At 50.4% G+C, this 23,411-nt stretch overlaps 3 protein-coding genes across 3 annotated transcripts in view; all 3 read right to left on the bottom strand.

The window, feature by feature from the left end:
* Nucleotides 1-315: 315 nt before the first annotated feature.
* Nucleotides 316-4,091, bottom strand: aar2 (AAR2 splicing factor). The gene is made up of 4 exons (XM_083674833.1): nt 4,034-4,091; nt 2,740-3,586; nt 1,987-2,216; nt 316-1,535 (listed from the first exon to the last, which is right to left on the bottom strand). Exons 2-4 carry the CDS (start codon nt 3,500-3,502, stop codon nt 1,368-1,370), a joined length of 1,161 nt encoding a protein of 386 aa, XP_083530959.1. The 5' UTR covers nt 3,503-3,586; nt 4,034-4,091; the 3' UTR covers nt 316-1,367.
* A 231-nt stretch (nt 4,092-4,322) lies between these two features.
* On the bottom strand, nt 4,323-8,164 carry LOC310807895 (uncharacterized protein). Its single transcript, XM_083674542.1, has 5 exons — nt 7,769-8,164; nt 7,294-7,434; nt 6,890-6,946; nt 6,279-6,428; nt 4,323-5,095 (listed from the first exon to the last, which is right to left on the bottom strand). The coding sequence occupies exons 1-5, from the start codon at nt 7,769-7,771 to the stop codon at nt 4,961-4,963; spliced, it is 486 nt and encodes a 161-aa protein (XP_083530668.1). The 5' UTR covers nt 7,772-8,164; the 3' UTR covers nt 4,323-4,960.
* Nucleotides 8,165-8,642: 478 nt separating this feature from the next.
* prpf6 (PRP6 pre-mRNA processing factor 6 homolog) overlaps nt 8,643-23,411 on the bottom strand; it is a 15,793-nt gene continuing 1,024 nt past the window's right edge. The window contains exons 3-21 of the mRNA XM_083675183.1: nt 23,071-23,189; nt 22,823-22,901; nt 22,049-22,225; nt 21,609-21,746; nt 21,328-21,422; nt 20,788-20,944; nt 20,395-20,557; nt 18,719-18,837; nt 18,378-18,596; nt 15,098-15,220; nt 14,368-14,489; nt 13,313-13,451; nt 12,928-13,047; nt 11,605-11,781; nt 10,824-10,957; nt 10,577-10,668; nt 9,968-10,082; nt 9,559-9,685; nt 8,643-9,423 (exon numbers count right to left, since the gene is read on the bottom strand). Of these exons, the coding sequence (XP_083531309.1) occupies nt 9,271-9,423; nt 9,559-9,685; nt 9,968-10,082; nt 10,577-10,668; nt 10,824-10,957; nt 11,605-11,781; nt 12,928-13,047; nt 13,313-13,451; nt 14,368-14,489; nt 15,098-15,220; nt 18,378-18,596; nt 18,719-18,837; nt 20,395-20,557; nt 20,788-20,944; nt 21,328-21,422; nt 21,609-21,746; nt 22,049-22,225; nt 22,823-22,901; nt 23,071-23,189 (2,568 nt within the window). The 3' untranslated portion in view covers nt 8,643-9,270. The remainder of the gene's footprint in view (nt 9,424-9,558; nt 9,686-9,967; nt 10,083-10,576; nt 10,669-10,823; nt 10,958-11,604; nt 11,782-12,927; nt 13,048-13,312; nt 13,452-14,367; nt 14,490-15,097; nt 15,221-18,377; nt 18,597-18,718; nt 18,838-20,394; nt 20,558-20,787; nt 20,945-21,327; nt 21,423-21,608; nt 21,747-22,048; nt 22,226-22,822; nt 22,902-23,070; nt 23,190-23,411) is intronic.

The raw sequence follows: 23,411 nt of genomic DNA, 5'->3' as shown, positions 1-23,411 counted from the left end.
ACACAATACATACAGTACAGATTCCTGGGTATGAATGGATGGATGGATGGATGGATGGATGGATGGATGGATGGATGAATGGAATAGCCTTGTGCATAACACAGTAGTGGAGACAGAGGACCAGGGGCGCCATCTAGTGGACACAAAAACGATTTACTCTTGAACTGCTTAAAATGCAATTTGCTTTTTGGTTTATGAAATAGAATCATAATACAATTCTTTCCATGACCAGATAGCTAATGCTGCTTGTTACATTTCTTCATCAGCTGTTACACAGCTGTTATAATGTGGAACAAACAACACAAAGAAGCTCAATTGATATCAAAAGTTTAATTGTTTATTCAAAGGGAATGTCCACTTAAAGTGACAGGGGGGAAGAGGGAGAAAGGGACACAAAGATGGAGGGACATTTGGGAAGGTTGGAGAAGAGGTTTTACCTTTGGCCGTAGTGTGAGCAATGTTACTGGGTGAATATGATATTATACAGGCAAGGTCCTATCATATTACCGTTGTTATGACAATAGCCTACCCTAATGTTTGCAGTGAAAACACAATACAAATGTTCAATGGCACAGTTTGATCCAAGGCAGAGAATTCCTACAATCGGTTCAAACTCTATTGTTTACGCCAGGCATTTCCGTTAATGAAACTTTCTTCAATAAAAAAAATAAACAGCTCATTAGAAATGAATGACGAAAGTTCTCACACTTCTTCAAAGAAAAGCTAATCATTAATTCAGAATCTAGTCTTTTTCATAAAATGTTCTAATCTTCAGAGGGAGGCAACAAAACACCTTACTCATGGTAAGTGACTGGTTGAACACAGTTTCCACCAGGGGGCACTGGTGAGCTTGAGCATCAGAGGTGGATTTCAGAAAAAGGATATGCTTATTTTCTCACCGCCCCAATAAGGCTGGCAGAAAGACTTCTTGGGAAGAACATTTCAATGTTTACAAATAATTGACAGGGTTTCATAGCTGACTTGATCTAGTGATGTTGAGACACTCAACATCAATAACAGGGGCAGTAACACAAACACCTTTACAGCCTCATTCACAGCTACAACAATGAGCCAACAGGACCTGTCGAACAGAACAAAGTTAGAATACAGCTTGGACTATGGTCTGCCTCTTGTTGGGAGGTAAATGTCCACTCAGCAGACTCAGGAACATGACTCAGACACGTGCTGTTGACTCAGCCTATCAAGCTCATCATCCCACAAGCATCTTGCAGATGCCCTGCTGGGCACCGAGGTCCAGTTCTGTCCCTTCTCTGACCCAGTTCCAGTGATGCCTCTGTCTCTGGAGGTCCAGAGCAGGCCCAGTCCAGAGCAGGCCCAGTCCAGAGCAGGCTCAGTCCAGAGCAGGCTCAGTCCATGGCGACTCCCTCGGGCAGCTCCACCACTACGGGAGCACAGTCGTCCAGGTCCGCCTCAAAGTCCCAGCGGAACTTCTTGGTCAGGTGGGCCTTGAACTTCTCTGCTCTCTTCCGCAGAGTGCTGTCCATCCCGGGTCCTCCGGTGAACTGGAAGAAGTCCTGAAGCAAGGCGGGAACACGGAGGGTTAGAGATGGGGGTTATCAAGATAACCACTTACAGCAAAGACAAGCCTTGTATGCATACTGGTCTAGTCTCTATACATACTGGTCTAGTCTCTGTACATACTGGTCTAGTCTCTGAACATACTGGTCTAGTCTCTGAACATACTGGTCTAGTCTCTGAACATACTGGTCTAGTCTCTGAACATACTGGTCTAGTCTCTATAGCGTAATAGGGGGCAGCAGGTAGCCTAGAGGTTAGAAAGGCCGGCCAGCAATTGGTAAATACTGTTTATACGAATATAATATAATAGAAATATAAAAAATTGTGTTTGTTTTTTAATAAGCAAATGAAATACAGAGGAGTTATTGAGATGTTGAATGGAGTACAAACTCTGTCGTAATTTATTTATTTTTTAAAAATATTATGATTCTCTTCCTGCAATCGCACCTGCAGTGTGGACGTGAGGAAGTTGTCCTGGGACACGATGTCCACAAAGAAGTCTGGAGGGATTTCTCCCAGCTGGTGGTAGAGCACGGCGATGAGGCCCAGGTACAGGTCCCTCCGCTGCCGCATAGACTCCTCAGACCGGCACAGCAGAGCCAGCAGACGCTTCCAGTGCTCAAAACCCTCGTACACGTTCCCAATGATGAAACACACAAACGCAAACTGCAGCTCGCCTGGAAGAGGGGGGATGGGGATAGGAGGGAGAGAGAGGGAGGGGGAGAGGGAGAGAGAAAGAGGGAGTGAGAGAGGGAGGGGGAGAGGGAGAGAGAAAGAGGGAGTGAGAGAGGGAGAGGGAGAGAGAAAGAGGGAGTGAGAGAGGGAAAGAAAGAGACAGTTAACCATCAAGTGTGGCACAGGTCAGTCAGGAGGCTTATTAAATTGCTTTATGGTGACTGAGGAAGGCCTTTGTCTTACACTAACCTGGCATGGTAACATTCCTTTAATGTTCACCTGTCTACAACTTAAATGTCCCTAGTTGACACAACAAAGCCAAAACATAGTCTGACAACAGCCTCCAGCCACACACACACACACACACACACACACACACACACACACACACACACACACACACACACACACACACACACACACACACACACACACACACACACACACACACACACACACACACACACACACACACACACACACACACCTCTGTTCCCACTCCCACTCACTCACTCACTCACTCACCCAGCACATTGAGCGGCTGCTGTGTGTAGTGTTTCTCCAACAGGCTCTCCAGGGCGTAGCTGGAGTCCAGGCTGCACTGGGTGATCTGGGCCGGGGTGGCCCCGGGGGGGTAGGTCCGCTTCGGGATGGGAGAGAAGCGCAGCTCTGTCCCCTCCCTCGGCTTCATCCGTGGGAGTCTCTCCAGCCCCTCCCTCATGCTCTGGCACTCTGTGTCGTTCCTGGGAAGGTTCTGCTCCTCCCGGTCCTTGGTGTGTGTGAGCTGGACCTCAGGGATCACGTCGCTGAACGCACACACGCGCCCAGAGAGAGGCTGCAGCCCGCTGGCTACCTCCTGGGTCACGCGGTCCGTCAGGGACACCCACTTACGCAGCACCTCGTACGGGTAGGGTCCCAGGAAAGGGTCCAGGTCTCGCAGGCCGGCCCGGACGCGGCTCACCTCCTCTTCATTCTCGGAAGCAGAGAAGTCCAGATCCTCCTCTTTGGGGTCCCAGTGGGCCAGCAGGATCTCGCGGGGTTTGAGGGTGAGAAAGAGGCCCATTTTGGGGCCCGTCTCGCCCCCGTGCCTGGGTGCGTTGGAGGAGCAGTAGTGGAGGAAGTGGAGGCCCGGGGGGATCATCTTCACCCCCCGGAATCGAGGCCCCACCTGCCAGCTCTTGTAGTCGATGCCCAGCTCTGTGCCCTCGGGGACCCCCAGCAGCACCAGAGTAGCCCCCTCCTCGAACAACCCCCGCGCCACCTCTGGATCCATGTCCACAGCTGCCATGTCTGCAAAGGAACTAATCGAAGCCGCACCTTTGGTCCTTCTTGTAAGCCGGCAACCTCAGAAGCGTACTGACCTGTACATCACCTGTGTTACACACAACAGAAAAGGCGAGCTAGCAAGGTTGGCTTTGACACCAAGACAATAGGCGTGCTGTGACACACCTGCTCGTTTTGGGGTTTTTGACAGCTCAGCTGGCTAGCTTGACGACTGGCTGGCAAACTATTGCAAGTGAGTGGTTGTGTACGTGTACAATTACCCAAGACTGTGTGTAAATGAGTACTAAGCTCATGTTTCAAGCGTTCCTCGCCCCGTAAAAAGACGCTATAAGTCAGTGATTTGGTATTGTTTATTATGGGCTACATGCAGCGGTTACCATGCAGCGGTTACCATGCTGTAGTGTGTAAAGTTCGCTACTGCTAGCTGTGAAATTGTTAAAATGCTAACAATAAAAACGTCACCAGCTGGCCTCCATCAGGGGGGAAAGGTATTCACAACTTATAACATGACATTGGAAAGATGATCGTTACTTACCAGAGAGTTTTGTTGATGTGCTTCACGTTCACGTCACCGCATCGTTTCATGTCAACGAAACTGTGCTACCGATATTGTTGCTCCCATAGAAACAACAACCCATGAGAAAGGTTCCGCAACGGTACCTTTGCGCCTTTATTATAGAGCATGACGTCTCTGCTTGTATGATCCCAATGGTTGTCCAGGAGTTCATATCATATGGGTGTTTTGGATCCATTTCAAATGCAATCATTTGAAAGATTAAGAAAACAAACAAGTGATGCATAGCTAGTCACATTCTCACCATTGGGAGAACACATGGAGTCATTTGAGAAAGATTTATTTTATGATATGGCAGGCAGACAGCACCAAGTGGAGTAGTATCTCTGGTTAAATATCTATGGAATATATCAAAACTGCCAATGTGAGTATGTGCACTAGAGCATTACCAATGGAGGCTGGTGGAGGTAGAAATCGGAGGACGGGCTCATTGTAATGCATGGACTGGAATGAGGATGAGCCCGTTCTACCTCCACCAGCCTCCATTGGTAACGCTCCCCTGTACAATCCATTGCATTGCAAAGTAAGGCTCAAAACATTGTTAACATTGAGTATCTTGAATGAGCTGTAGCTTATCTGTGGTCAGTTTCTAATGACATTATAGACTTTACAGACAAAAGAGCACCTTGCCTGATACCGTGCTGTCACTCCACACAACCATTGAGAGCTAATGGAAGAGTGAACTATCTGTTCATGCAGGTTTTATACATTCCAATAATCACACAGAAAGTGTATACATTTATACTGTTGGTACATTAAATGCGTTGTCATATTTTTCTTGTTGCAAACTATTTTCTCTCATCGTTACAACTCAACTCTCCCGCCGAGTGGGCTACTAACAGCCTGATGGCTATAGGCACTACTATTCCATTATGATTATTATTCCGTTTATTTTGCGGGCGTGTACATGCTCTGAAGCTTCTGCCAACAGTGTATCAGTGCTTTAATGAGCTTTATCAGCCTCATCCTCTTCCTCTTCTTCCCTTTCGTCCTCGGGCCAGGTGGGCACGGTGCTTTGGTCACCTGAAACCAAGCAAAAGCAGAGCGCTGGTGACCCATGTCACGTCATCGAACTGGCAAGTGGCCTCAAACCCCACCACCCTGTCCTCCTGCTCCCCCTGAGACATATGGATAGGTGTAAGCTGTTGATAGGTGTAAGACATATGGATAGGTGTAAGACATATGGATAGGTGTAAGACATATGGATAGGTGTAAGCTGTTGATAGGTGTAAGACATATGGATAGGTGTAAGCTGTTGATAGGTGTAAGACATATGGATAGGTGTAAGACATATGGATAGGTGTAAGCTGTTGATAGGTGTAAGACATATGGATAGGTGTAAGACATATGGATAGGTGTAAGCTGTTGATAGGTGTAAGCTGTTGATAGGTGTAAGACATATGGATAGGTGTAAGCTGTTGATAGGTGTAAGCTGTTGATAGGTGTAAGCTGTTGATAGGTGTAAGCTGTTGATAGGTGTAAGCTGTTGCTCCACCTGGTTTCCATCCTATAGCTTTCAGCCATGCAGTTTTATCAGATCCACAAGGGGGAGAGCATTTTTGCACTATTACTGTACATTTTTGCTGCTACATGCTTGACATTGTATGACTATTGTTATTGTTACAGTCATTACTGCTGCTACTTACGCTACACCCTTAAGCACTACTACTGTCACTGGTTTATTATTACTAGATTGCGGTACCAGTCAAAAGTTTGGACACACCTTGCCAAGAGTGAGCAAAGCTGTCATCAAAGCAAAAGGTGGCTACTTTGAAGAATCTAAAATATAAAACATATTCTGGTTTGTTTAACACTTTTTAGTTTACTACATAATTCTATATGTGTTCCTTCATAGTTTTGATGTCTTCAATATTAATCTACAATGTAGGAAATAATAAACAAATTATGAAAAACCATTGAATGAGAAGGTGTGTCCAAACTTTTGACTGGTACTGTATATTGTATTGGAGATTGTTGTTGAGCGAGGAGCAAGATCCCAAAGCATGTCACTATATCTATTCCGGCTGGATGCGATGTATGTGACAAATACAATTTGATTTGAGTTTCTCGGCAGGGTTCTAGGTTGGTGTTCACAGAACTCAAAGGACTGAATAAACATCTACCCTGTTGTCTCTGATCCATGAAAGGGGAGAGAATGAGGATCAACTTTCTGGAAATACAGACATGTATCAGTGTGGAGGTTTACCAGGTCAGTGTGTCTGCAGTTCTGTTTGATCAGCTGTTCCATTCTCTCCACAGGCTTTCCAATGTCCCCCAGCAGCCTGGCGCTGCCCCCTGTGGTCTGGCATAGGAACTGCCGCGTCATTCCGTGGATGGAGCGTAAAACATGCTGCACCTGGCGTGATGAAACATGTGAACATACAGAACGTTACATTACAGGGAGGGAACGGGTCACAGGGAGGGAACGGGTCACAGGGAGGGAACGGGTCACAGGGAGGGAGCGGGTCACAGGGAGGGAGCGGGTCACAGGGAGGGAACGGGTCACAGGGGCCTTATATTCACAGGTGGTGTTATCTACAGTCCCTGTCTGTGGTGCTGAAACAAGAGGGTCCCATTCAGTGTGGACAGAGTCAGTTCTATAACACACACACACACACTTATGTAGTAATTATGTGTTTTATATTTTAGATTATTCAAAGTAGCCACCTTTTGCTTTGATGACAGCTTTGCACACTCTTGGCAAGTTTGTGTCCAAACTTTTGACTTGTACTGTACACCTACACATAAACACACACACACACACACACACACACACACACACACACACACACACACACACACACTAGTTTAGCCTACCTTTCCTGAGGGGCAATGATCCCTCCCTTTGGATGTTTCAAAAGAGCCGGTCAAATTCTGAAAGAAAACAAACCCATCTACAGTACATCATAGGCATACAAATGTTGATTAAGCATTCAAATGACATGAAGCACAATGCATTTTGTCCAACGCCTTTATTGGCACTGTGCAAATGTCATCCAGTGGAGGGCAGTCAGTAACCAAAATATCACACCCACGTGATAAACTGTCAACTCAAGTTATATTTGTACCGTCTCAACTTTCATCACTGAAAACACAGGTTAAAATAACAAAATAGGCTATATGATCTTTAAAAAAAAGGGTAAACTATGTTTCATTTTGGACAAACGTGCACACCGTCACTTTTCATTAACAGCGCATCATCGTCATTATTCTGTACATACCAAAATCTCAAGTTCAACGAGGATGAGTTTTCTGTACGAGCTGAGTATCTCCGTGTAGTTACACTTGCGCTTACTGTAACTGTAGGAGACGCCCAACAGCAGAACCACCAAGACGCCACGGAGCACAGGCCCGTTCACACACTGCGTAAACACACCAACAACATGAATACAGCGTGACAAACACGTTTGTTTTATAGCTCATATCTCTCACGTTATTTGTCATAAGAAACGTGTCCTGCACACCATACAGTAATGATACGAGTAGCAACGATATTGATATGAGTCGGTCAATTTGGAACGGCTCTTAATTGCGCACGAGTGTATCTCTTGATGGGTAAAGCAGACAACATATGGACTAACGCGATAAAGCTTACTGAAGCCTGTCACACACGTTGCTAATTGGCTTTGATGTCTGCATGGATCCTAAATGTGCTTTTCATTCATCCTTTCCCATTACGCACGCATCGGCACCTACCATTGATCATTTTCTACAGGAGGATCCTCAGACGTGCAAATCCCTCTCCGTGGTAACCAGTAAGATCCGCAGGAGGAACTCATGGTCGGGCTGCGCTCATTGTATCCAAACGGTTGGTGTTGTATTTTGGTGTTTCAATACACTTTCTTGGATAAAATCAACGTGTTGGTAAGCGAGCTTCCGATGCACCGCTGAACTTGGTGAACGTGGTTTCCAACATCGCCGAATCCCGGTTGTCGACTCCGGTTTCCCTCTTCGTCATGGGTTGCTGGCGGGGGGCTTAGAATTTCACAAAACTCCAGTTCGATCAAGTCGAGACTTAGTTTCTTTCGGTTTCGTTGGGGGACGACTAAGCACGGGGAGCGGTGGATGTGGTTGTGCCTCAAATCGGGTAACGAGGACACCACTGAGACCGCGATGTTGGAAATGTTCGTGCGTATTTGTACCAAACTGTTGCCATCCAAGTCACTTCAACGATATGATCACCACGCACCAGATAATGTCATTGGTGGATAATTTCCTGAAATTGGATTAACATACAAAGACTGCTAGTATGCATGAATTGAAAAATAAAAATATAGGGGTGGCCTAGCCATAAAGTCCAAGGACATTGGCTTGATAACGTTCCAGAAGGAATACAGCCATTCCCGTGGGAATTACATGGTATTTGGGTGGTGATGCCAAGCAGGTCAGCCTCATGGCCTCATGGCCTTCAATAGTGCTGAGGTCGGCAAAACAAAAGACACTGGCCACTCAACCCCTGACTGGACTTCAGTCCCTGATGCCATCACTCAAAACCAATGTGTGGTTTTCTGGAAACATAATGTTCAAGACAATTTATTGTTCAGGAGAAAAGCAAACTTCTGTGTTCATTTGTTTTTGTTTATTGACGATTCCTCCAGGGCAGTTTAAACAGTTCAACTCAAAAGTAGAGATGTTTTACTGAGTAAAAAAAACAAAACAATACCACTATGGTCAAACTAATGCCACCTTTACATTTAAAACTAATTTCTTCCAGAGCTTGTTTCTTTAAGCTCTAATTCCAATTAGTTTAAATACTTGCTGAAAAGCTTTTATATTGTTAAAAAATACAACTAGCAAGATTTGCAGACAAGTGGAGAACAACACATTCCAGACACATTTCACAATTCCATAAAAGGTTTTACAAAATATCCTGTTCAGTTTTTTTCAACTGCACAATGCTTTACACATGTTCTATTGTACACACTGATATTCTAGTCCAAAAAATACAGGTATTGAAAAGGGAACATGTGTGTGTGTGTGTGTGTGTGTCTCTCTCAATATGTTGCAGGTGCTACTCTCTACCACAGACTCTCAAAAGGTGAAGAGGTGTGTGTGTGTGTGTGTGTGTGTGTGTGTGTGTGTGTGTGTGTGTGTCTTCGTTCCCCATCACTGCTGCAGCGCTGGTGACTGTCCTCTCAGAGTGTCCGTACACACATGCAGGGTCAGGTCAGGTCAGGTCAGGTCGGGTCGGGTCAGCCTCAGAAGGTGTTCTTGATCTTGGAGGAGACCTGTGTCAGGATCTCTCCTATCTTCTTCTGCCAGTGGAGGACATGTTTGGACTCAGCACACCACAGCTCCCCGTGCCGAGGCTCAGCGTTCTCACAGCGCTTACGCACCTCCTCCTGCTGCTCCTGATGGGGGGGGGGGGACACAAAAACTCAAACAAACTCAAATGGCATTCTCCATCATGCACGCGCACGGACACACGCGGACAGACAGACAGACAGACAGACAGACACACACAATTAACAGTAGAGCATTCTTACCTCTGTCCCATGCTGCATCTCAAACTTGTAGAAGAGGGCCCAGGCATCCCCGAGGTCTGGCTCGATTTTCACTGTCCTAAGAAACCACTCTCTGGCTTTGGTTATCTTACGTTCACTCCAGAACAACCTGGGGGATACACACGCACACGCACACGCACACACACACACACACACACACACCACACTATATCACATTGACATAGCTTGATGGTTGAGTGGTTGAGAAAGAGGGAGTTTGCAATAATAGACAAAAAGTCTATTATTAAACTCAAGAGCAAAAACATTGAAAGCAGAGAGAGAAAGAGAGGGAAAGTTATGAAACAGGGTTGGGGGGGGGGGGGGCAGCCAGAGAGTGCTGGAAGAGTGGACGGAATGAAGGGGAACAGGAAGGAGGAGGAGGGAGTCGTACTTGGCCACAGCTAGCAGGACATGGGGGTCATGTTCACACTTCTTCAGGGCGTCCACACTCTTGGTCTTCCTCTGTGGTCTGGCCTCCAGGAACACGGCCTCAGCCCACAGTATACCTACACACAGACACCACAGAAGAAGAGAGAGAGAGAGAGGTAGAAAGAGAGAGAGAGGTAGAGAGAGAGAGAGGCAGAAAGAGAGAGGTAGAGAGAGAGAGAGGTAGAGAGAGAGAGAGAAGTAGAGAGAGAGAGAGAGAGAGGGAGAGGTAGAGAGAGTCTTTATTCAGAGAAAGAGCAGAGACCACTTGAGAGAATTCTAGACAGCAGGGTACGGTTTACTTTTTTTGACAAGTTGTGAGTAAACACACTGACTGGTGTTGACATGGTTTACATCTACCGCTTATGACTGAGGAATCCCAGCTCAGTCAGCCAGACCTCTTCCTTTAGGTGTTCTGCTCTCTCTAAGCAACTCTGGGTCTACATTCCCAAACAGTGGCGTAAACGAGGACACATACAGGGATGCGGCAGGCTAGATGGAGTCTCTCTAGGGACTAGATACAATCATTTCAGTCTTCAGTCACACACAGACACGGGCACGCACGCACACACACCTGAGTTGGGGCACTCCTGCAGGGCTTTAGCCATCAGTGTGTTGGCGATGTTCTTGAGCCCGGCCCTGAACTCCAGTCTGACAGACTCCAGCCTTAAAACACAAACACATTATTACTGCTACAGTTGGGTTGGCCTATTGGCCTTTAGCACATGGACCAGCACACATTTGTATGTTTTCCTTTGCATGTTTACTGTTTCTCACTCCAGTGTGTGTATGTGTGTGTGTGTGTGTGTGTGTGTTCTCACCATAGCTCAGGACTCTGGGGGTTTTTGAGGCGTGATTTCTCCAGGATGGCTCTGGCTCTGGTCAGCTGACCTATCCTCTCCTCCAGACGAGACAGCAGCAGCCACAGAGGCATGGAGTGGGGACACTTCTTCAGCTGCACACACACACACGCACATGCACAAATCAGTCAGTTAGTAACTCATTAGATGTCTCAAACACACCATTTTCCCAGGACATTCTTCATCGAAAATGTGATTTATTCCAGGAGTTAGTTTAATAATCCATGCCTGTGAAACAGCCCATTTATTTCTCTCCCCCCTGGTCCTCGATCTCTCCCCCCTCCTCACCCCCTGGTCCTCAATCTCTCCTCCCTCCTCACCCCCAGTCCTCGATCTCTCCCCCCTCCTCACCCCCTGGTCCTCGATCTCTCCCCCCTCCTCACCCCCGGTCCTCGATCTCTCCCCCCTCCTCACCCCCTGGTCCTCGATCTCTCCCCCCTCCTCACCCCCTGGTCCTCGATCTCTCCCCCCTCCTCACCCCCTGGTCCTCGATCTCTCCCCCCTCCTCACCCCCTGGTCCTCGATCTCTCCCCCCTCCTCACCCCCTGGTCTTCGATCTCTCCCCCCTCCTCACCCCCTGGTCCTCGATCTCTCCCCCCTCCTCACCCCCTGGTCCTCGATCTCCCCCCCCCATCTCACCCCCAGTCCTCGATCTCCCTCCCCCCTCCTCACCCCCTGGTCCTCGATCTCTCCCCCCCTCCCCCTCCTCACCCCCAGTCCTCGATCTCTCCCCCCTCCTCACCCCCTGGTTGTAGGCCTCCCTGGCTTTGTCCATGTGTTCTCCCTGCTCCTCTATCTGGCCCCTCATCATCCACAGCTTGGGGAAGTCCTCGTAGTGCTTCAGGGCCTCGGTGCACAGCTCATGGGCCGCCTCGATGTTCCCCAACACCCACTCCAGCTTCACAGACTTCATAAACACCTGCAGGGACAGACACACACACACACACACACCACACACACACACACAGCCATTTAGTCTGAGACGGCTTCAGGATTGTGGCCCATATAAGGCGTTATATCATGTCAACATAGGGCGTCACCTCAGCCAGCCTCCCTGAGTGTTTCAGCCCATTATGACCTTTCACAGGTCAATCAAAGGTCGGTACGATCAGAGAGAGAGAGAGAGAGAGAGAGAGAGAGAGAGAGAGAGAGATGGAGAGAGAGAGAGAGACAGAGAGAGATGGAGAGAGAGAGAGAGACAGAGAGAGGGAGAGAGAGAAGGCTGGGGCTCCTCAGGCCATTTGAGACGTGTGTTGGCAGCCGTGTCCTGGCTGTTTCCCCAGAGCTGTGAGGCGGCTGGCAAGCCCGGGCCTGAGCGCTTGGAGGAGACACCTTGAGTGTAACGTACCATTACCTCAGGTAAGCACTGAGCCCAGACCTGGCGACTCGGAGGAGTTCTATCTGAGGTGAAGTTGGGTCCACCGCTCATCCATTCTGTTGCCTCACCCCCCGCCTCACCCTCCCACCCCCTACACCCCCCCCACCACCCCCTACACCCCCCCCACCCCCGGTAGAGACAGTCCACTCCTTCACACTTACCCTTGTTAGTAAACGACCTGGTGTGTGTGTGTGTGTGTGTGTGTGTGTGTACGTAAACAGAGTAGATGCAACCTAACACAGCCTCCCGTGGTGATTGTGAGGAGTCTCTTTCACTTTCTCAGAGGTCTGAAATGCCACTTCAAACTCTGTAAACCACATGCACACATCAGAGAGCTGGGTATTACTGTGGTTTACTATATCCTGCTCAAGCACATGCATAACAGCAATGAGAAAACGTGCGTGGGTGTGTGTGTGTGTGTGTGGGGGGGGGTGTCTCATTTATCACCCACTCAGACAAGCCAAATTAATTTTGAAATATCCCCCTGGGGCACTAACTCTCTCTTTTCACCTGACACCAGTGTTGAGCAAATGATGGATGTGGTTGAAATATCCTGTGGATTCACTTCTCTGTATTAACTGAAGACTGTTTGTGAGACATTGTGGCGGCTGGGGTGAGAAAGTGACACATACCCCCCACCCCCACCCCCCCACACACACACACACACATCCCCCCCCCCCCACTCACCCTGGCAGTGGGAGCACTGCTCCGGGCCTTGGCCAGCAGGCGTCGGGCCCTCTCGTACTCGTTGTTCTCAGACTCCAGCTTCACAGCAGCCAACCAGATCTCCTCACTGTTCGGGTTGGCCTGGGGTCAAAGGTCAAGGACACGCGCGTCAACATACAACAACACCTTTATACGGTCAAATCAACGTTCCAAATGTGTCTGTTCCACTGAGAGTGGTTCAGCGGGGCTAGCTAGCCTCTCTGTGAGGGAGGCTGGTGTGTATTCCACTGAGAGTGGTTCAGCGGGGCTAGCTAGCCTCTCTGTGAGGGAGGCTGGTGTGTATTCCACTGAGAGTGGTTCAGCGGGGCTAGCTAGCCTCTCTGTGAGGGAGGCTGGTGTGTGTTACCTGGAAGGCCAGGGCCAGGATGCTCCTGGCTGCCGGCACATCCTCAGCCAGCCACTTGGACTTGGCCCCCATCAGCCACAGGACCTCCGCCTTGGGACAGTGAGCCACAGCCCTCTGCAGCAAGGCCTCCAGAGACTCCCTGGTAGAGAGGGAGGGAGGGAGGGAGGGAGGGAGGGAGGGAGGGGGGGAGTAGTTAGAAGAGGGAGGAGGAGCCGGGGTGGAGGAGAGAACAGAGTAAAACGAAGAAAACAGGGAAGAGAGGAAGATATATGAGAGCAAGCCTTGACCTACTGGGCCGATCCCAACAAAGTGGGCGGGATCAGTCGAATGGATGTATAATCACAATTAAACTAGATGGACCCCCGAGATAAGCAAACTATAAAAATGGATTGGCTTCTATGGAGTCACCGACCAGCGCTGACACACAGTGCACTGTGCGTGGACACTCCCAGCAGTAAAGATACGCTGCCAGGTCGACACTAAGTCGATAGTCAGCAGTGATGGTAAAATCAATTCTGCTTGGTCTGCTTTTCAAAGCTCGTCAATAACGCAGAGATCGGGGCAACAGCTCGCTCTCTCTCTCTCTCTCTCTCTCAATAAAAGCCCAAATGCCCTAAAAAAACATATTTATAAATAGAATAACGCAGAGACAGTAGGCTGTTGCTAGGTGAGACAGTAGGCTGTTGCTAGGTGAGACAGTAGGCTGTTGCTAGGTGAGACAGTAGGCTGTTGCTAGGTCAGATAGTAGGCTGTTGCTAGGTGAGACAGTAGGCTGTTGCTAGGTGAGATAGTAGGCTGTTGCTAGGTGAGACAGTAGGCTGTTGCTAGGTGAGACAGTAGGCTGTTGCTAGGTGACATAGTAGGCTGTTGCTAGGTGAGACAGTAGGGTGTTGCTAGGTGAGACAGTAGGCTGTTGCTAGGTGAGACAGTAGGCTGTTGCTAGGTGAGACAGTAGGCTGTTGCTAGGTGAGATAGTAGGCTGTTGCTAGGCGAGACAGTAGGGTGTTGCTAGGTGAGACAGTAGGCTGTTGCTAGGTGAGACAGTAAGCATTTACCTGGTACCGTGGTTCTTCTCAAAGTAAGCGGCTCGCAGCCACACGCTCTTCTTGCTGGGGAACATTTGCAGGGCGTGGGCGTAGATGGCCCGGGCACACTCCAACGCCCCGTGGGACACACACTGAAACAGAAAGACACAGCACTTGGTTTTTAAACACTTTTATTTATTTTTTATAAAATATTATTATTTTGTATATTTTACAGTGATACACACTGAAACGTAAAGACGAAGGGGGAAGCGTCAATTCTGCCCCCGCCCTGAGATCCCTTCCCCCGATGGGCCGAATGACTGATGTTGAAGCTGAGGTGACTAGGATGGAGGTCTGATTGGTTGAGGTGACTAGGATGGAGGTCTGATTGGTTGGGGTGACTAGGATGGAGGTCTGATTGGTTGAGGTGACTGGGATGGAGGTCTGATTGGTTGAGGTGACTAGGATGGAGGTCTGATTGGTTGAGGTGACTAGGATGGAGGTCTGATTGGTTGAGGTGACTGGGATGGAGGTCTGATTGGTTGAGGTGACTAGGATGGAGGTCTGAGGGTTGGGGTTAGGGAGGGTTGGGGTTAGGGAGGTCAAGGGTTGGGGTTAGGGTTAGTAGAGGGGGGGTAGTGGGGGTGAAGAGGTCCGGTATGGATGTGTGTGATGTGGTGTGGTGTTGGGATGGGTACTCATTCAGATGAGAGGACATATCGGGGGGGTAAGAGATGATTGACAGGTAAACGGTTCTTACACTCTCAGCGTCTTCCATCCAGGAGTGTTTACAGTCCTCCTCATCAATGCCGATGCCGATGACGGCCCTGATCACGGCCTGGCACGTAGCCACACTGCCAGCCTTGTCACACTCCTCCGCATCCTGCACAGAGAGAGAGAGAGAGAGGGAGGGAGGGAGGGAGGGAGGGAGGGGGAGAGAGAGAGGGGGGATAGAGGGAAGGAGGGGGAGAGAGAGAGGGGGAGGGAGGGGAGAGAGGGGGAGGGTGGACCGAAGGAGCGGGAGTGAGAGGAGGATGGATGGAGGGAGGGGGGATGGAGGGAGGGAGGGGGAGAGAGAGGGGGGATGGAGGGAGGGAGGGGGAGAGAGAGGGGGGATGGAGAGTGATTTAGAAGGCATGAGGAAAGAGAGACATGAGAGAGGGAGGAGGAAGAGGAGGACAAGGAGTAGTGGAGGAGGGATATGTTGAAGAGGGACAGAGGATGTGGAGGGGGGATCGGGGGGGGGGTTGAGAAAGAGAGTGAAGATAGAAATGGAGGAGGACAGAGAGAGGAGGGGTGGAAGAGATTGTCAGAACGGTTGACCCTGGCCCTAGCCTTGGACATCTCGGCCAGTGGAATGCTCGAGGCACTTCAATGAAGAGGTCCATTAAACTCCAGATGGATGTGTGGAAAATGTCTTCCCTCCACTGGGCTGCAGGTACTCAAACAGACTGATTTATAGACGGAGGTCCCTTTAAATGACAGCATTTATGGACGGTCATCGCTTTATAAAAGCCTAAAAGTGCGCTTGAGAGGGAGAGAGTCCCTATGGAGAAATATGATCTGGTGTTATTATTATCTGGACCAGCTCAGCATTTGATCGGACTTGAAGGGATTTCGCAGCTGGCTCTGCCAAACTCTGGTTCTGTTCAAATGGATCCTTACTAACACTTCTTCGGGGCGATCGCTGATCTAAAACGACATTCTGGTCACAGGAATGTCGAGGAGGAAGAGGAAGAAGGGAAGGATGTCAGGTTTCCAAGCGGGGCCTCTCCCTCTCATGCGCCATCCTCGTTTCTATCTGTGCCAGAGAACAGCAGGTGAGCCCACCTGTCCACTCAACCGCCACTTGAAAACCACAACAGCCAAAAGGAAGGAGAAGAAGGAGGCGAGGTAGAAAGGGAGGAGTAATTGCAGTTAGCAGTTGGTTACACAACACAACATGGAAGCGGAGTAATATGAGTAAACTGCGGAACCCAGTAAGACATAATCAATCCTTCAACTGCCAGCCACACGGAGGTAAAGACCGTGTCGCCATGGGCGACTGCTTGTCTCAGGCCGCCCAGCTGAAACTGGAGAGAGGAAACGGCCGTGCCAGAGCACACTGGAACGCCAGCGGCGCCGTAAAGGGATACACACGCCGTCGGACCCGGGGCGTGGGGGCGCGGACGGCGGGATTGGGGTCGACCGACGGCGGAAGTTATGTGGTTTTCCCTCAAATAAAAAACACTCAAATGGCGGGGTTGGGGCTGTTCGTTTTTTGAGCCGAGCAGAAATTTTTGTTTATTCAGTGAACCACGGAAAAACACCAAATGCTGGAAGTGGGTCGCAAGGCAAAAAAACAGGCTGTATTATTGAGAACCATCAGTCACCTGTATCGACTCATTTCTCACAGATACCAATGACTGCAATTATTAATTAATCTCTTTCTAACTTTCCTTCTTCTCGTTCTTTTTGGCTATTGTGGTTTTCAAGTACCGGTTGAGTGGATGGAGGGGTCTGGCACAGGTGGGCTCACCTGCTGTTCTCTGGCACAGGTAGAAACGGGGATATCACATTAGACGCAGAGGACCCTGTTTGGAAACCTGACAGCCTTCCTTTCTTCCTGCGCTGAAGTCATAATTACTACGACCGGAATGTCATTTTAGATCAGCGATTGCCCTGAAGAAGTGTCAGTAAGGATCCATTTGAACAGAACCAGAATCCCTTCAAGTCCAATCAAACACTGAGTTGGGTCCAGCTAGAATAACACAAGATGATATTTCTCCATTGAGGCTCTCTCCCTCTCAAGCGCACTTTTAGGCTTTTATAAAGCGATGACTGTCCTTAAATTCTACGTGTAGGGCAGCTGTGTACCCAAGGCCCCTTAGATGTGATGCTGGCAACCCTCCAGTCACCAGCTCACATCCGCCTCCCTCCTGGGGTGGGCGATCGAACCTGCGACCTACCATCCACTCCCCCTCTCACCTGTATCCTGTCCCCCTCTCACCTGTATCCTGTCCCCCTCTCACCTGTATCCTCTCCCCCTCTCACCTGTATCCTGTCCCCCTCTCACCTGTATCCTGTCCCCCTCTCACCTGTATCCTCTCCCCCCTCACCTGTATCCTCTCCCCCTCTCACCTGTATCCTGTCCCCCCTCACCTGTATCCTGTCCCCCTCTCACCTGTATCCTCTCCCCCTCTCACCTGTATCCTCTCCCCCCTCACCTGTATCCTGTCCCCCTCTCACCTGTATCCTCTCCCCCTCTCACCTGTATCCTGTCCCCCTCTCACCTGTATCCTCTCCCCCTCTCACCTGTATCCTCTCCCCCTCTCACCTGTATCCTCTCCCCCTCTCACCTGTATCCTCTCCCCCTCTCACCTGTATCCACTCCCCCTCTCACCTGTATCCTGTCCCCCTCTCACCTGTATCCACTCCCCCTCTCACCTGTATCCTGTCCCCCTCTCACCTGTATCCTGTCCCCCTCTCACCTGTATCCTCTCCCCCCTCACCTGTATCCTCTCCCCCTCTCACCTGTATCCTCTCCCCCTCTCACCTGTATCCACTCCCCCTCTCACCTGTATCCCGTCCCCCTCTCACCTGTATCCCGTCCCCCTCTCACCTGTATCCTGTCCCCCTCTCACCTGTATCCTCTCCCCCTCTCCCCTGTATCCCGTCCCCCTCTCACCTGTATCCTCTCCCCCTCTCACCTGTATCCACTCCCCCTCTCACCTGTATCCTGTCCCCCTCTCACCTGTATCCACTCCCCCTCTCACCTGTATCCTGTCCCCCTCTCACCTGTATCCTGTCCCCCTCTCACCTGTATCCTCTCCCCCCTCACCTGTATCCTCTCCCCCTCTCACCTGTATCCTCTCCCCCTCTCACCTGTATCCACTCCCCCTCTCACCTGTATCCCGTCCCCCTCTCACCTGTATCCTGTCCCCCTCTCACCTGTATCCTGTCCCCCTCTCACCTGTATCCTCTCCCCCTCTCCCCTGTATCCCGTCCCCCTCTCACCTGTATCCTCCCCCCCTCTCACCTGTATCCTCCCCCCCTCTCACCTGTATCCACTGCTCCCTGTTGATCTCCACCCCGTTGGCCCTCAGGGAGGTGATGGCTCTGTCGATGATCTTCTCCACCATCTGAGTGTTGCCATTGGCCTCCTCCAGCTTGGCGGCAGTGATCCAGATGTGGCGGTCCGTAGGAATGTTCTCACGGGCCTTGTTCAGCACACGCCTGGCGTTCTCGTAGGTCTCCAGGCGGGCCAAGGCCAGCCACAGCTACAGAGGAGAGGGAGGGCAGGGGAGGGGAGGGGCAGGGGGGGCTGGGTGAAGGCTGGGCATATTTGTCCAATTCTTACAAAAACATTGTTCTGTCTGTGTGTGTGTGTGTGTGTGTGTACCTCCACACTGGTGGGGCAGCACTCCACAGCTCTGCTCAACATGATCCTGGCATCCTCTGGTTCCTCCAGCTCTACAGCAGTCTTCCACAGACGCACAGACTTGGACACGTTCTCCAGGGCTGTGCAGAGAGAAACAAGCACACACACACACACATCACATATTTGAGGAGAAGAGGCAATACTGAACACACACATCTATCAAAACAGTTCCACAGAAAACATGCTACGTTCCACACACTGCCATGCACACACACAAACACACTAGTCGGGTCAACACAATCATCGTAAAGTCATCCCATTGCCTCACAGACACGGAGAGAGAGTGTGTGTGATGTTGAGAGAGAGTGTGTGTGATGTTGAGAGAGAGTGTGTGTGATGTTGAGAGAGAGTGTGTGTGATGTTGAAAGAGAGTGGAGCAAAGGGCAACTCAGACATGTAGGGACAGATAAGCCTTTTTCACAGAGGAAGCGGCACATCCATCTTTGTCAGGGAGGTATGCTGCTGGGAACAGGCAGGGGGGCGGGACTCCCAGGGCACTGACACCATGGAGGAGGAGGAGGAGGAGGAGGAGGAGGAGGAGGAGGAGGAGGGGGGGGGGTTTGTTTGGGCTGGAACTGTGACTGTTACGTGTGTGTGTGTGTGTGTGTGTGTGTGTGTGTGGGGGGGGGGGGACTTTGGAGACTTTGATTTGAACTGTCTTGGGTTTCTACTGTACGTAGTGTGTGTGTGTGTGTGTATATGTGGAGCCTGTGTGTGTGTGTGTGTGTGTATATGTGGAGTCTGTGTGTGTGTGTGTGTGTGTGTGTGTGTGTATATGTGGAGCCTGTGTGTGTGTGTGTGTGTGTGTGTGTATATATGTGGAGCCTGTGTGTGTGTGTGTGTATATGTGGAGCCTGTGTGTGTGTGTGTGTATATGTGGAGCCTGTGTGTGTGTGTGTGTGTGTTAACTGAACATGCAGTACTGAAGAGTTGTGTCTGTCTGGGTACCTCTCCTCACCTCCCTTCAGGGATGACGACACATCATCCGTCATATTTTGCTTTTCCGCACTTGAACACGGAACGCTGCACAACACAGCGAATCATTTCGGCCCACGAGGAATCTCTTCCTGACACACAGGTTACTGGACAAAAACCTGTCCACTGTTCTGTCGGTGTATCCGCTCTCCCGTTCCTGTTCTCGTGACTCCGAGGAGGTCAAGAGGTCACTGAGAGAGACACGCGAGTCGAAGGCAGCGTTCAGAACCTCATTCAGAACCTCATTCAGAACCTCATTCAGAACCTCGTCCTGGCTTCATCCTAACTTACATAACCTCCATCGGTGTTTAAAGTCCGGGGGAACTGGTAATGAGAAACATTCAGAGATGGAGGGAGAGGGTGGTGTTGTTGGGGTCAAACCAGTGCAGTGGCGCGCGCGCGTGTGTGTGTGTGTGTCCTTGTTCTGTCTGCAGGAGAAGAACAATATCCCTTTCCCTCACTCCTCAGCACACACATCTGTCACACACACATCTGTCACACACACATCTGTCACACACACATCTGTCTCACACACATCTGTCTCACACACACAGCAACCAACAAACAACCAAACAAACACACTTGCGAGGCACACATACTGCTCACATATGGCAACATGAAGACACACACACACACACACACACACACACACAGTGTCTCACCCTTCCTGAGGACCCGTTTCTTGGCCCTGACGTCCGTCTCCAGCTCGGCAGCTCTGATGTAGATGCGGACGGACCCGGGCAGGTGGCGCACGGCCTGGGCCACCACCGCCTTGGCTGTGTCCCCTGGCTGTAACCTGGCCGCCTCCAGCCACACGTCCTCGCTCTGGAGGGACACACACACACACACACACGTCATATAGAAACACACGTCATATAGAAACACACCTCATATAGATAACACACCTCAGACACACAAATCATATATAAAACACACAACACACACATCCTCATCGTGGGAGAAAAAACAGCTCAGATTATATGCATATTGTTTTCCTGTGTGTGTCTGTCTGTCTGTGTCTGTGTGTGTGTATGTGTGTGACTGTGTGTGTGTACCTTGGGACACATCTCCGTGCCCTTCATGATGAGGTTCCTGGCCACCTGCAGCTTGCCCGTCACCTCCTCCAGCCTGGCAGAGGCGATCCAGGCGGGCGGGTGGTGGGGGTTGGTCTCCCTCACAGACTTCAGCAGCAGACGAGCCTTCTTAATGTCACTAGAGAGACACACACACACACACACGCACACGCACACGCACACACACACGCACACGCACACACACACACGCACAGTGCTGTCAGCTAAACACAGCAAGAATTATTAAAGCGTTTATTAAGATTAAAACATTTAGTTCATTTTATAAAAGTAGGATTTCAAAGGGTGATTCAGAGGGTCTTACCCCCCGTCTAGACCCTGTTAGCCCTGGGGAGGGTCTCACCCCCCCCCCCCTCTAGACCCTGTTAGCCCTGGGGAGGGTCTTACCCCCCCTCTAGGCCTTGTTAGCCCTGGGGAGGGTCTTACCCCCCCTCTAGACCCTGTTAGCCCTGGGGAGGGTCTTACCCCCCCTCTAGGCCTTGTTAGCCCTGGGGAGGGTCTCACCTGATGTCTCCTCCGTGTGTGGGGATCATAGAGTTGAGGTCGGTCAGGTAGCCCTTAGGATCCACCACCGTCTGGCCACTCACAGAGTCAGATACCTGAGAGAGGGGGGTGGGAGGGGGGAGGGGGGAGGGAGAGAGAGAGGGGTAAGAGACAACTCAGTTCTCCACTGGTCTAAAGAGTAACCTCGTCCTCTCCTTCATCTGCGCTGACATATGACAGAAGTGGACAGGCGACAGCCCATTGGCCGGTGGCCACGTCATGTGACCGTGTCTCTGGCCTACCTGGCTGAGCCTCATGTCCATCAGAGTGTTCCTGGCCTGGCCGATCTTCCTCATGTCCAGCTCTCCCGTCCCAGGGGTCATCAGGCCAGGGGTCATCCCCCCGGGGAACGGGCTGTTCAGACCCCCCGGGATGTTCAGCTGGGGGGGGGAGAACACACACACACACAACATCAGCATCTGAATCAAGAACTACGGTGTTGAGCTTAAGGCATGTTTCAGTGGAGGAGCATGACTCCTGCTGGCACAAACTGAAACTGCACCACAAAAGAGTGAGTGAGTGTGTGAGTGTGTGTGTGTGCGTGAGTGTGTGCAAGCGTGAGTGTGTGTGTGAGTGCGAGTGTGTGTGCGAGCGTGAGTGTGTGTGTGAGTGTGTGTATGTGTGTGTGCGAGTGTGTGTGCGAGCGTGTGTGTGAGTGTGTGTGTATCCACAGTGCACTAACCCCCTGTAGTGGATCCACGGTGGTGTGTTTGTCTCCCTTCTGCAGGGCTTTGGAGAAGAAGCTGTCGGGCACGGGCGTGAGCTTCTCGTAGCGCGGGTTCCTCTGCCGCTTGTTCCTGGCGTCCCCCACCTCCGGGATGCTCAGCCACTCCTCCTCCGACACCTCCCCCAGCTTCCTCTGCGCAGGGAGGAGAGGAAGCAGAGGATGAGACAAACGACAAGACAGCTGTGACCTTCATGGAGAGCTGCTGAGCCTCTAACAACAACAACAAAACAAAAAAATTAAAATGTTCTTCTAGCATTGTGACTGCCTACAGCCCCTGGTCTGAGCATTGATTACTTCATCTTATGATGACTGATGGATAGATGATTCAATTACTTAGACAAATGTATTTCTTGTGAGTCGCTTTGGATGAAGGCATCTGCTAAATGGCATGAATGTAAATGTAAACAATGCCAGCTTCTATCATTTCATTTAATTGAAGTCATTTAGCAGACGCTTTTTTTCAAAGCGACTTACAATGAGTACATTTGTCTTGGTAAGTGAATCAACTACACATCAGTCGTCGGCAGTCACAGTGCTAGAGAAAGGAAGAGAATCCCACTGACATCAAAGCAGAATATCAGCGAAAGCAGAAGTCTAGTTGGAAGCCAGTATGGAGAGAAGAGGGGAAGGGATAAGAGAAGAGGAGGAGGGATAAAAGAAGAATGGGGCGGAAGGGAAGGGAAGGGAAGGGAGGGCTGTTGCTGTTGTCATGGACACACGGAGCCATACCTTCAGGTCGGAGAACTGCTGCTGGATCTTTGGTCTCTCCATACGGTACTTCTCTATCTCATCCTTCTCCCTCAGCTCCCTGGGAAGACATAGGACAACTGATGAACACAGGAGGGGTAACACCCACACACACAGACACACACACACATAGTCTCTCTTACACATGAACACACACACAGTCTCTCTGACATATGAACACACACACTTTTCTCAGTAAAATCAAGAAATCTCTCTCTCTCTCTGCTCACCTCCTCTCTTTGCGCCTCTCGTCCATCCTCTTGTCCAGGGCGGCGTATATGGCGTCGGCCTCCTCGTCGTCCTTCTCATAGGGCCCGCTGGAGAACAGGCTGCCCGCGTAGCCGTTGAACTGAGGACCAGAGGAGGCGTTACAGATCAGCAGAGGGACCATAACGCATGTCCTCTGTGTGTGTGTGTGTGTGTGTGTTCATATGTCAGAGAGACTGTGTGTGTGTGTGTGTGTGTGTGTGTGTGTGTGTGTGTGTGTGTGTGTGTCTGTGTGTTCAGAGAGACTGTGTGTGTGTGTGTGTGTAAGGATTGGCCCTGAGCCCCAAGTCCCACGCCATGTTCC

This window comes from Argentina silus (assembly GCF_951799395.1).
Source record: "Argentina silus genome assembly, chromosome: 8".
NCBI classification, from domain to species: domain Eukaryota; kingdom Metazoa; phylum Chordata; class Actinopteri; order Argentiniformes; family Argentinidae; genus Argentina; species Argentina silus.
The sequence above is the reverse complement of the archived record's forward strand: the minus strand, read 5'-3'. Positions and strand labels throughout refer to the sequence as shown.

Bases quoted from the DNA above. Each gene is read 5' to 3' on its own strand.
- LOC310807895 (XM_083674542.1), bottom strand. The intron at 6,947-7,293 runs GTATGTACAGAA...GTTTTCTTTCAG, and splicing joins TCGTTGAACTTGAGATTTTG to AATTTGACCGGCTCTTTTGA. The intron at 6,429-6,889 runs GTAGGCTAAACT...TCATCACGCCAG, and splicing joins ATCATTGCCCCTCAGGAAAG to GTGCAGCATGTTTTACGCTC.
- aar2 (XM_083674833.1), bottom strand. From the start codon at position 3,502: ATGGCAGCTGTGGACATGGATCCAGAGGTGGCGCGGGGGTTGTTCGAG. The intron at 2,217-2,739 runs GTGAGTGAGTGA...CCCCTCTTCCAG, and splicing joins GCAGCCGCTCAATGTGCTGG to GCGAGCTGCAGTTTGCGTTT. The intron at 1,536-1,986 runs GTGCGATTGCAG...GCCTTGCTTCAG, and splicing joins TCCTCACGTCCACACTGCAG to GACTTCTTCCAGTTCACCGG.